General features: G+C 37.2%; 1 protein-coding gene across 6 annotated transcripts in view; it reads left to right on the top strand.

Annotated features, from left to right (window-relative positions):
* Nucleotides 1-12,714, top strand: part of CNKSR2 (connector enhancer of kinase suppressor of Ras 2) — a 211,685-nt gene that overhangs the window by 50,780 nt on the left and 148,191 nt on the right. For 5 of the 6 annotated variants that reach the window (XM_067466778.1, XM_060770096.2, XM_060770095.2 and 2 more), the window contains 2 exons: nucleotides 706-765; nucleotides 6,795-6,863. The exons of the other annotated variant lie outside the window; for it this stretch is intronic. In XM_067466778.1, coding sequence (XP_067322879.1) covers nucleotides 706-765; nucleotides 6,795-6,863 — 129 coding nt within the window. The remainder of the gene's footprint in view (nucleotides 1-705; nucleotides 766-6,794; nucleotides 6,864-12,714) is intronic. 6 annotated transcript variants of the gene reach the window in all.

The following is a 12,714-nucleotide window of genomic DNA, read 5'->3' as shown; positions in this document are numbered from 1 at the left end:
CATCTGAACTGTTTCAAATCTAAAAACACTTATCTGCTAATTATATATACTCTGAAACTTTAACACTAGAATAATTTCTGATGATTTCCTTATTTATTTATTTTTCTTTTCTTGGATTATTAAGGATGTGGTAATGATTAGCTTATTGTCTCAATAACCTAGAGGAGGCTCAGTGGCAATGTAGTATTCTCCTAAAAATTGGGATTCTCCATTTTGGTATGCAAGTGTGGATTTGCTTGTTAGTAGATTTAATGTTGTAGCTGAGTACTTATAAATTCTTAAACAATGAGGCTTTTCTGTTTATATTATAACTCTATGTTGGGTTACAACTTTTGCCTTGTGGAAGCTGCTTTAAACAGCTCCAATGAGATACGGTTCACTGTGGCTCTTGTCATGTATTTGGGGAACATTCTTATATCATCATGTATCAAGTTGAGATGATGAATAGCACATAAATTAGCCATACCTGGAGATAGTTCGTGTAATAGTTGAAAGTAGTGTACATCTTATTTGCATCAGTCTTGAAGCCTTTCCTTCATTTCATTGAAACATATATAAAAATCCAACTGGTATTCTTGTGGCATATGTTATCTTCAAAATATTTGTTAGCAGACACAGAGATTTTTAGGAAGGTGAGGAGTAAATGTTGGATGGCAATGGTTTGCAAACACTTTACAAATTCTTTCCATGGTGTCTTTTTCTTAGGGTATGTACATTAAATCAACATATGATGGTCTCCATGTAATTACTGGAACAACAGAAAATGTAAGTATTGTTTGTCACATTTGCTGAGGCCTGGCATTTTTAAACTCTGGATGCTTCCCCCTTTGCTTGCATACATGTGTATTGAATGAAAAAAAAAACATGTTTGGGGGAAGATGGGCTTCACAGAGGCAAAACAGTTTGATAAGGTTTAGGTTTGTCCTTATAATGCACAGACATTGTTGAGTATGGTAAAAGAAGGAGAGGTTGGAATACTTGCTTTTAGTTTTATTGGAGAAATAAAGATATTTTGTATATGCGTATGAGCTTTGCTGTAGTTTTCTGTGCTGCTGTACAATTGTTTTCCGTCTTTGATATTTTAATCAATACATTGGCAGTATTATGTGAGGATTTTCAGTTTTCAAGACAATAACAAAACTAACCAGCAAATGTGCATCATGAGTAAAACTGAGTGAAATTGGAGTTTGTATTGAAGTGTTTATGCCTAAAGTTCTTTGATTTTTTTCATATTTAATTTTTGGTGTGAATTTCTGATCCTTGTTTTGTCATTGTCCACTTTTTGTTTCTGCAGGAAACAGGTTTCTGCAGGACATAAAGTGATTTTTAAAGTTCAAAAGCAAATATTTCATTTAATATATCTTGTAAATGTCCACTTCTAATTGTTTCAATTTAGAAACAATTTTTGTTCTTATCACATTTGGGGTCTTAATGAGGTTTCCAATTCACATTAATTGAACCAGAATCAACACAGTTCTTCAGAAATATTAATTTTGTATCTGTCCAAATATGCATATAAGCAGGCAGCATACACTCTGCTTTGGCTTCTTTAAAGGAGATATTCAACGCAGTTTCTTGTATTAGTAATCCTTTTCATGTGGGCAAGATATTCTATCCCAGCATGAAATCATGAATTAGTGTAGTGCTAGAACTCCCCATATTGTTTTTTAATTTAAAAAATTCAATTTCAGGAAACCTCCAGAAGTATAGTTTGGTCAATTTTGCTTTTTGGGGCATGGGGAGGTGATATTGCTCAATTTATAGCAGACTGGAGTAGGTGGTGAAGGTCAACCTGTGGTTCCCAGACATTTCTCCATAATCAGCTGTGCAGCAGAGCTTCAGAGGTGCTCTCATGCTTCCATCCAAGGATAGACTGCATTTTCCTATCAAACAACCAAGCCAATTTAATCATTTCTTTAGGTAAAACTAGATGCTCAAGCCCTGCACATCCACTAACCCCATTAGATAATCTTCATGCATCCCAGAACTTTTCCAAGAAGTGAAATGTGACTGCAAGATTATCTTTAAAGTTCACTGTCTGTAGGGTTTGCATATCCTTTTTTCACAGTTAATATTACAACAGAAGCTGCATCTACATTGCTCAATATCCCAGGATCTGATCCCAGATTATCTGCATATTTCAAATTCATCTATCCAGTTCAAAGCAGATAATTTGGGATCAGATTCTGGGATACAGGCCAGTGTAGACCCAGCCAGAGAGACCGATACAATTGTGCATTAGCCTGCCACTGTAGGGTACTTGCCTGTGAGTGTCCTTTGTTGCTTAGTAAGTGTTTGAGAACAGTTAACATGCGGTATCTGGTATGAACAGACAGCATATACTCAGATTCAGCTTCTTTAAAGTAACTAGGGCCCTTTCTACACTGCCATATACAATCAAGATTATCTGCCTTGAACTGGATTATATAGCAGTGTAGACTTATATAATCCAGTTCAAAGCAGATAATGTGGATTATCAGGTTTGATAATCTGGATTATATGACAATGTAGAAGGGGCCGTGATTACTTACTTGACCAAGTTGAACATCCCTTATTCGGAATTCTGAAGTCAGAAATACTTGAAAATCCAGCTAAGATGGTGATACCTTTGCTTTCTGATGGTTCAAGTGAAATTTTGTTTCATGCACAAAATTGTTAAAATATTGTGTATAAAATTACTCTCAAGCTATGTGTATAAAGTCTATAGGAAACATTAATGAATTTCACATTTAGACTGGAGCCCTCAGTGGCACAGTGGGTTAAAGCACTGTGCCGGCAAGACTGAAGACCGACAGGTCGCACGTTCGAATCCGGGGAGAGGCGGATGAGTTCCCTCTATCAGCTCCAGCTCCTCATGTGGGGACATGAGAGAAGCCTCCCACAAGGATGATAAAAACATCAAATCAACCGGGCGTCCCCTGGGCAACGTCCTTGCAGATGGCCAATTCTCTCACACCAGAAGCGACTTGCAGTTTCTCAAGTCGCTCCTGACACGACAAAAAAAAACCAACACATTTAGACTTGGATCCCATCTCCAAGATGTCTCATTATGTACATATATTCAACTACAGATATTCCAAAATCTGAAAAAAAATGAAATCCAAAACACTTCTGGTCCAAAGAAATTTGGAAAAAAGAATAATCAACCTGAACCTCTGTTGCAATGGAAAGTATATTACAGGGAGAAATCCCTCTGAATTGTCCCTCTATCTGTCTGACATGGGTGATTAATTAATAATTACATTACCAGAAGCCACTTCGGAATGTGGTTTGCTATTTTTAGGCAGTGACCAGGATTTTTTGTCTAATACAGAATTTGGTGGTTGAGGGAAATGCCTTAAAATGGCAAATTGTTTGCCTCCCAAGACTTCCTAGAATATGAATTGTCATTTGGGGGCCCAGTATGACCAACTATAGTGGAGAGTCTAAAATTCCAGAGGGACTACATTCTGTCCATTCATGAGAAACAGAAAATGCTCAGAAACTGAATTGAGTAGTTGTATTAGCTCACTCAGCATTGGTTTGTTCCTTGGTACTTTTCTATCTTATGTGCATAGACTGCTGAGTTGTTAAACTAATGAGGGCTATCAAGACAAATCTTGCTGTGCTGTTTTTCAAATTATCATTTATTTACAAAACAAATGGAGACAGTTTTGTGTCCTACTTGTAAATTTGTTTTAAAGGGGTAAGACAAGAATATGCCCTGATAGCTGTTAGGAAGCATGGCAATTATCAACATGTGTTAATTTTAAAAGCAATTTTAAAATCCTTAAACAACGTTGCTCCAATAGAGGTTGTCTCAGTATCTTGCTTGAGCATTGCAGACTGCATGGGTCAGAAATGCCTGTTATCAAATTTAGTTTTTGAAATTCTGGAACATATATTTATAGCTTTCTGAGTGGAAGGATACTGCAGTTTTTCAGTAATGTATAAACTTTTAAAATTAAAAGTGATATATTGATTAATCAAAATCAGATTAAAAAACAATTATAATTATGTTAAAATAAACTATTTATGCATGTATATGCATTAAATTCCTGTTCTATTTTACATTACATTTGTATGAATTACCTAGATTCCAACAGACAATCTTAGCAGAAGGAATCAAAAGATACCTTCAAATTATAATACCTGGAATGTTTGTATTGTGAATTTTCCAAGGTGAAAACATTGTGATAAACTGTGTGTAAATGTTTTCCTGAAGTAGAATAATCATTTCTTCAGGACAAATATGTTTAGACCAATTTGAAGTGATAAAAATGTATTTCTTAGAACTGATTCATAAAAAAAATTATAGTGAAGGTTGAAAGGGCAGTTCTTTGAGTAATAGATTATTTTGTACAAATAGTATTTAGACTTTGTCTGTTGAAGGAATTCCTTGTGTTCTATATAGGATAAATATGCATTGTTAATAATTCCAGGATGTATTTTAAGGTTTCAGATCACATTGAATGCTTACATATTGTTTGTCATAAACTTAATAGACAAATCCTGTACTGGAGAGGGGAAAAAATCAGTAATGCTGGCTTTTGAATGTACAATAAAAAAAATTGTAAACTCGGAAGGTGTTTACACGCAGTCAATATAGAATTTTTAGCTAAAGTGTCCATGACAGATACCTATGCATCCTATATTTAAAATATTCCAATGAGGCGAGAGTCCATCACACTCTGAAATAGTCAGGTTTCAATGTCAAAAATGCCCTTACCACAGGAAAGTTCTTAAAAATGTATAGGTAGAATTTCTGTTCATATAATTTGAATCTATTGGTCAAGTCCCAACCTTTGGAGCAGCAGAGGTCTCTGGCCTCCATGGAGCCTCTCCTCGTGTCCTCCTGGCACGAGAAAATGATGCCTGAGGAGATGGAAGGGGTGTGTCCCTCTCCCTCTCCTCACATGTCATTTTCTCATGCCAGAAGTATGCGAGGAGAGTCTTCATGGGGGCCAGGACTTTTTCAGTAAATTTAAGGTGGTAAATGGGGGGGGGGTGGTAAATTGGGTGCCCTTCTGCATCTTCGTGGCTCCAGGAGGTCAAAGGTGTGGAGATTTATTTATTTATTTATGTATTTATTTATGCCACACATTTGTACTCCATCCTTCTCACCCCCAAAGGGGGACTCCCAACAGGCAACTATATGATGCCAATACATAAATTATAAAACAGTTACAGTTAAAACAGCAGTTAAAACAAGTATTAAAACATTCATGTAAACAAGTTCTGCCAGTTCAGATCATAGTCCAAAAGTCAGAGATTGGCCCCCAGCAAACACGTGATGCATCAGGGGAGTCAGTGCCCACAGGCCCAGCACCTCATTATACCTGGATCTTTCATAAAGATCTGGATCCAATGAGGTGTTTAATTAATATGGAGTAAACCAGGGAAACCTTAATTTACTCCACATTAATTTACTTTTTACCGGAGGCATTAGAGGACACTTCTTTCAAATATGTAGAACAGGGGTCCTCAAACTAAGGCCTGGGGGCCGGATGCGGCCCTCCAAGGTCATTTGCTTGGCCCTCGCTCAGGGTCAACCTAAATCTGTAATGACTTGAAAGCACACAACAACAACAACAACAATCTTATCTCATCAGCCAAAAGCAGGCCCACACTTCCCATTGAAATACTAATAAATTTATATTTGTTAAAATTGTTCTTCATTTTAATTATTGTATTGTTTTTAAGTGGTTTTTGCACTACAAATAAGATATGTGCATTGTGCACTGGAATTCATTCTTCTTTTTTTTCAAATTATAATCTAGCCCTCCAACAGTTTAAGGGACTGTGACCTGGTCCTCTGTTTAAAAAGTTTGAGGACCCCTGATGTAGAGATTCAAAGTCTGTATCATTCTTCTAACTCTTCTCAGGGGAAGATGAATCCCTATTGTGAGTCCGGCCTTTAGTACAGTTTTAGTCTGCATTGGTCCTTGAGAAGGGCTAGTAGCAGTTGCTGCTTCTCATTCTTCTGGATTCTCACATCCTGGGTTTCCTATTTATTAAATACTGGACTTCTCCAGTTAATGCAAACATTAAAACAAGATTAAATATATACAGTGTTTTTCAGCCCAGATGAACATTCCTGTAACTGCTATCATCTTAACGAGTAATATGCGATAGAAGCCTAGTTTGGTCACTGTCAATATTTATTATCTGAATTGAGTAAACCAGGGAAACCTTTGGACATAATTTTGGGGAAGTTAACTCTATATTACAACAGTAATTGAAGTTTGACTGTCTTCCCTGCACGACTGGAGCATAATCTATGACAGACAACAAGTGTGGGAAGAATTAAACACATTGAAAATAGTTAATTTAGGGTCCTTCCACACAGAATATAACCCAGAATATCAAGACAGATAGTCCACAATATCTGCTTTGAACTGGGTTATCTGAGTCCACACAGCTATATAACCCGATTCAAAGCAGATAATGTTCAATTTTATACAGCTGTGTGGAAGGGGCCTTATATTAAACATTTGGGCAATTAATTTGAATAATCATTATTATTTTTAGTATGATAGATAATCCTAATTTCTTAGAGGTTTCATGACCTTTACCTGTTGCCTTCTTCCTCTGTTGACTTTTTGCTTTGAATATGGTTAGCTGAAAAGCCATGGTATCATCAGCATTCCAGTCTTATATATGTTAACATTTTTTTTTAAAAAAAATCTAAAAATAAAAAAATAGTTATTGGAAAGTGTAAGAATACAATTGACAAAGTCTGAATAGCTCTTGCAACAGGAGATGTGATAGTTAGTAAGGAATGTATTCTTTATCACCTTTTATCTCAAATTCAGTCACCTGCAGACCGATGTAAGAAAATCCATGCTGGAGATGAAGTGATTCAAGTTAACCACCAAACTGTGGTATGTATATTTGAATTCTGTATCAATTGAAGATGAAAGATGACTAGTTTATTAGCAGCATGTTCAATGTATTTATTCACAATTTTGGTAGGATTTGCATGAAAGCTTAAAAATACATTTTTTTGTTATTTTTGCATATTGTAAAAGTAAAGACCGCATGAAAGGAAATGTTTGTAGGACTAACAAGCATTGCAATGCATATACTCCAGGGGCAGGTGTCTGTGCAGGTTCTGAGGGATAATTCTTCCATCCCTGCTCCCCACAGGACGAATTATCTCCTTGGGTGTAACAAAATGCCCCCCTTTCCCTTTAAACACAGCAATTAATTGTATCACTTCCTGTCACATTTCTGGATGGAAATTGAAGGTATACAGAAATATTTCAGGGAGCAGGAGAAGGCATTTTTGTGTATGCGCATGCATGGTGGAGAGCTTTTACAGTGCAGTGAAAATTTCCTTTAACCATAAAGTTTTCGGGGACTGTTTTGGGATTCTAGAGGATGTCTTGTGACTTTTGGGCCACACATTTTCCAACCCAATATATGCTAATTCTGAATGTAGGTGCTTGAATGTCTTTTATTTTAAAAGCATAAGGGAGTTACTGGAGTCACAGTGATTGCTATATATACAAGGGACTATCTAGGTACAGCAAACTATGTACATAAATAAATTATAAATTAAAAACTCTTGTAGATGCTTGGGGTTTTGTTTTTTGGCCTGAGAAGTGATCTTTAAGGCTAGGAGAATAACATTACTGTCAGTTGATAGACATTGATAAAAACACACACAATTCTCTAAGGAGAGTTGGGGAACCCGCTTCATTGTGGGGCTTTCTCCTGTCTGATAACACCTTTGAGAAGGCTTCAATATTTCGTTTACTTATGCCAGGCTTGCCTGACCTGGCTGTTTCATTTCATACATGTGTATTTGTAAGTTTGAATAAAAAGTATCCTGAAACACGTTGAACAAGTCTTTCTTTTTATGGTGCAGAAACCTATCCCTATTCTTTGAATGTTATTTTTGCCTCTGGTACAAAATTTTCCATTAAAGAAGCAGTGCCAAAGAATACATTTAATATAGCATCCTGATTTAACTCCAGTAGATATAAATAGTTAGAATTCAGGCTTGTGCAATCTATTTTTGCTATTGCTGGTTTTTACAAAAAACAAAACAAAAACCTTGAAGTCCAATAGTGGCTGAGAGACAGCTATAAAATAGTGATTCCCATACTGAACTAACTGCTTAACAGGGGTTCTCAACCTGTGGGTCCCCAGATGTTTTGACCTTCAGCTCCCAGAAATCCTAACAGCTGGTAAACTGGTTGGGATTTCTGGGAGTTGTAGATCAAAACACCTGGAGACCCACAGGTTGAGAACCATTAGCTTAGTATATTCACTGGAGTTATGTATCTGTTATTTCTGTCTTTGGTACCAAATTTTCTGTTCGAGAAGTAATGACAAAGAACATATCTACTTAGTTAACTGAAGTATCCGTGTACCTGCATTTTGAAAAGAGGAAGATGAGGAATACAGCATGGAAAAAATACGTAGTATCAGGAAAGGATTTAAAGTGCTAATAGGAAAGAGATGTTGGGAAAACTTGAGTGACTCTATAGAACTCTTTCAGTATGCGCTAGTGAGTTTGTGATACATGTTTCAGTTAACACACTGTAACACTGCCTGGTCCAATTAATTATGAATTGTTTGTTTAAAAAACCATCTGTGTACAAGTTACCTCTCACTATCCCATATGGATATTTTAATTGGAAACAAAAGCACTAAAAGCATTAATTTTGGAGAATCAGTACTATTATATATACTGTATTTTCGCCCCATATTTTAAGAGAAACAGTATATCTACATGTTAGCAAGGTGTGACGAATATTTTGTGCACTACTATATTTTTTGAGATCTTGTATTGAGCTCTTCTATATTCCCGTAACAATGGAGAGAAATGAGCAAAAGCTGAAAAATTGTGATAACCCTGCAAGGTAGTATGCTCACAGACTTATCTAGAGTAAACTCCACTGAATGTAATGAGACTTACTTCTGAATAGACATGGATAGGTTATACTGAGTCCCTTTGGGGAGAAAGGGTGGGGTATAAATAAAGTATTATTATTATTATTACTTTAAAACTATTTTTCTTTTATGAGGATAGGTGCCTAATGAGGTTTTAATGCCACTGGGGAAATGCCCACTTGAGGTAAAACATTTGGATATATGGTAACTAGATATATGTCAGAACCAAAGTGGTGAAACGGGGCTTACAGGACTTGAACACAGACAAAATAGGTTGCAAATTAACTAATTGCAGCAGCAAACGTAAAGAACACACAATAAATCAATTTTCATCCCACAACACCAATTCACAGAACAAACAATATTCTTCCAGAAAAAAAAGATACACGTATGAGGAGCCCAAACTGATAACTTGTATGTGGAGCAGCACAATTTTTGTAGATAGAAAAATCTAGGTTCACAGTCTGGATATAGTTTTCATTTAGGAAGAGCATAGAAAGTTGTCTAATAGTGAGAGAAAGGACTGGTCCCTTCTTTCCAAAGCCAGTATTATCAGATTAGCAGAGGCTTTCTAGGGCTTAAGACAAGGGCTTTCCTAGCCCTGTCTAGAGGTAATGAGGATTTTTTTTGTTGAAAAGGATGTATTTTATCATTGAAATATAGACTATTAAGGAAGGCTGGAGGGGACTCCTTGCTCGCTATCTTGATTTGGCAGTGTCTAAAGTGAAAATTAGACATGGTGTTAATGTATTTTTAAAAGATTTATTGTATTTTTCAAGGCAAAGGACATTTGCTTGAGATGTAAATACGTGTTAATTTTGAGAATTGTTGCAGGTGAGGGGGCAATTTATTGCTTCCTTCTTCCCTTTCTAAGATAATTAAAGGGTGGGGTAAGCTAAACCGCCCTCCACCCCAGTTGAATGAAATACACACATGTAACATGATGTTTAGTTTGGCATAGTGAGATCATCAGTGTATCATCATAGATCATCACAGTTGGCTGACTTGCAAATGAATTGTATTGACTTTTTATCATTGAGCCTTTGTCACCCCATTTAGTCAGATCTCTCTCTCCTGACAATTTGTTAGACTATCTAGGCTTGGTCGTTGCTGCCCTAGCATCTCTTTTTCTTGGGCTAAATAGCAATACCAGCAATTTTGGGGGACATTACTGGCTAACCCTAACACGTGCTTGCCCCTTTGTTAGACAAATACATGCTTAATTGTCTGCTGTGTGGAGCTCTAGTGTAAATAAATACCTATAATATGGATGCAGTGTCTGCTGATTATTATGCTCCACGATATCAGACCTGATGTGGTCTGACATCTCCCTGAAAAGCTTAATGCCAACTCCCAGAAAATATTAATGTCCATCAGTCTATTGCCTTTCTGCACAGTAATACTCATGTGTGGGAGACATGCCTTAAGTTTGATGGAGAAGAAAGGATTTCAGCTACTTTGGCCCCATCTACATTCTCCATTTAATGCATTTTGAAGCTAGCTTCAAACTGTAGCAGCCAGACAACAAACACCCACAAAAGCGTGTGAAAGAAAGCCCTTAATGTTGATCAGTGCTCTGTGGTTCTGGTAATCATCATCCGGGCCTTAAACTGGCTCCAAGATTTTCTATGTAATCATTTGCACAGTGAAATCATTTTCTTCAATATTAGACTGCATTGAATGATCGTTGAATGATCTTAGTTAAGACAATTGAGAATATTGTTGGTGTCTGAAACAGAATTGCTAAGTGATATTAATTATGTGGGGAGTTTTGCCTTCTTCTTCCCAGTTCAAGTGGAAGAGGAGTTTCCTTTTGAGTTTGGAGGAATATTCTGAGGCAGGATGACTGGAAGAGTCTAAGGGCCCTTCCGCAGTAGATATATCCCAGAATATCAAGGCAGAAAGTCCCTCAGTATCTGCTTTGAACTTGGTTATCTGAGTTCACACTACCATATATTCCAGTTCAAAACAGATATTGTAGGATTTAATTCAGCTGTGTGGAAGGGACCTAAGAAGAGTCTTGATAACAGAGTTACGTTAAATCCTGTACTGTATTCCATTGTGATGGTGCCAACAAAGCAAAAGAAATGGGTGGTAATTAGTTTTTTTTATTTCATCTCAGGAGGTATAAGAATGGGATTGTTTTCACTTATACTAGTTCTGTTGCCAAAGCATTATTATACCAACATTTGGAAAATTAGTATTTTAATTAAGCATTCTTCTTCACTGGTACAATGTGATGGGAATATGACAGTGTAATGTTTTGGCAATAGTATGATAGCTGGGACCCTACGCTACGCTGCTTGCACAACACTGGTCTGAATTAGGGGAATGTGTTTGCGAGTGAGCGCACCAAGTTAGAGACACAGCTGCGGCGGAGTCGTTGCGATGGAAGGAAGGATAAAAAGGAAGGGGGAAAGATGACCAATGGAAGGAAGGATTAAAAAAGGAGGGGGAATACTGTTACATTACTTCACCTTATCCTGTCCTTCTTGAGTTAAATTACTTCACTGCTATCCTGTCTCAGCTGTGTCTCTCACTCGCTCCGCTGTCTCGCGCACGTGTTCCCTTCATTAATTCCCTTCATTAATGTGTCGAGCACCTAGCGTAGGGTCCCAGCTATCATACTATTGTCAATGTTTTGCTCCTGGACCACTGAAAATCATTGGTTGCGTATCTTAATTATACATTGATGCAGGAATTTGATGCTGTTCCTAAGTCTCCTTGGCTTATGTTCTTGTTTTCAATGCCAAAATGTTTATTGCCAATATTCTATTTCTGTTTGCTGTCAGGGGAATGATAGGGTAGCATTTTATCCTTCCATACCAAGGCTCAATTTATTTATAAATTTAGGCACCATGTACAAATTTATTATCTCTGCAAGCTTTCAGAATTACATACATCTTTTACATTACAGTGTGTACTTAACTTTCTTTGATGCTGTCAGAAATATCAGCTTCCCATAGGTTAGAAACTGTAACCATCCTTGTGCTATTTCCCATTTCATCTGCTCTTTCTTCCTCTTCCACTTTTTTCCACAAGGTCTTTCTGTCCTTCTGCTATGATGCTCATTTAGCCTTTTCCTCTGTTTGTTCCCCTGCTCTACCATTTAGTAGGGAACAGCTCTTGTGTCTCCCATTTGGACTTCTTGAAGGATTTGAGGGCCCTTCTACACTTACCTAAAATCCAGGAGGCAGCAGGTTAAAACAACCCACTTCCTCCCGGATTTGAGTCCACAACCCGGGCTTTCCTTCATGTGATGGCACCCCAAGCCTTTGGGAAAAACTATAGTGTCTGGCTTTACTCGGAGGCTATCTGTATATCTTCTGTTAAAATCAAGACCCGTAACACGCAGAGGCACTTTAGGCAAGGTGAAAAGATAACCAAAATGAGTTTACTGAAAGCAAGATGAATAAAGCGTTAACTCCACCCGGGACTATTATAAAGTAACTTAAAACAATACATTACAAAAGGAGATTTTGCTGACTGCAGTCATCTTTTTGGAGTCTTCTGCCTCTGGTTCAAAGGGATAGTTTATAAGCTGTTGCTTATAAGCTGTCTCAATCTTCTTTCTTGAGAAGCTTAAGCTGGTCAAAAGCTTCAGTTGTCTCTGGGACTGGAGGTATAAGAATACTGCTGAATGTAGATGCTAAGAATGCCTGTCTTTTGGGTTGTTTGGACCTAGGATTGCCATACATTGCCCAAGCCTCTATTCACTGTAGCTCTGCTGCAGAAAAAGGGAGGAGACCAGCAAAAGAGCTCTATACAGGCACATGGAATAGACCTACTAAGTCTGGCCTATAGGGGTTTTTATGCTCCACCCAAAAACTA

This window comes from Anolis sagrei, chromosome 3 (assembly GCF_037176765.1).
Source record: "Anolis sagrei isolate rAnoSag1 chromosome 3, rAnoSag1.mat, whole genome shotgun sequence".
In the NCBI taxonomy this organism is placed as follows: domain Eukaryota; kingdom Metazoa; phylum Chordata; class Lepidosauria; order Squamata; family Dactyloidae; genus Anolis; species Anolis sagrei.
This window is presented reverse-complemented; position numbering and strand designations above follow the sequence as displayed.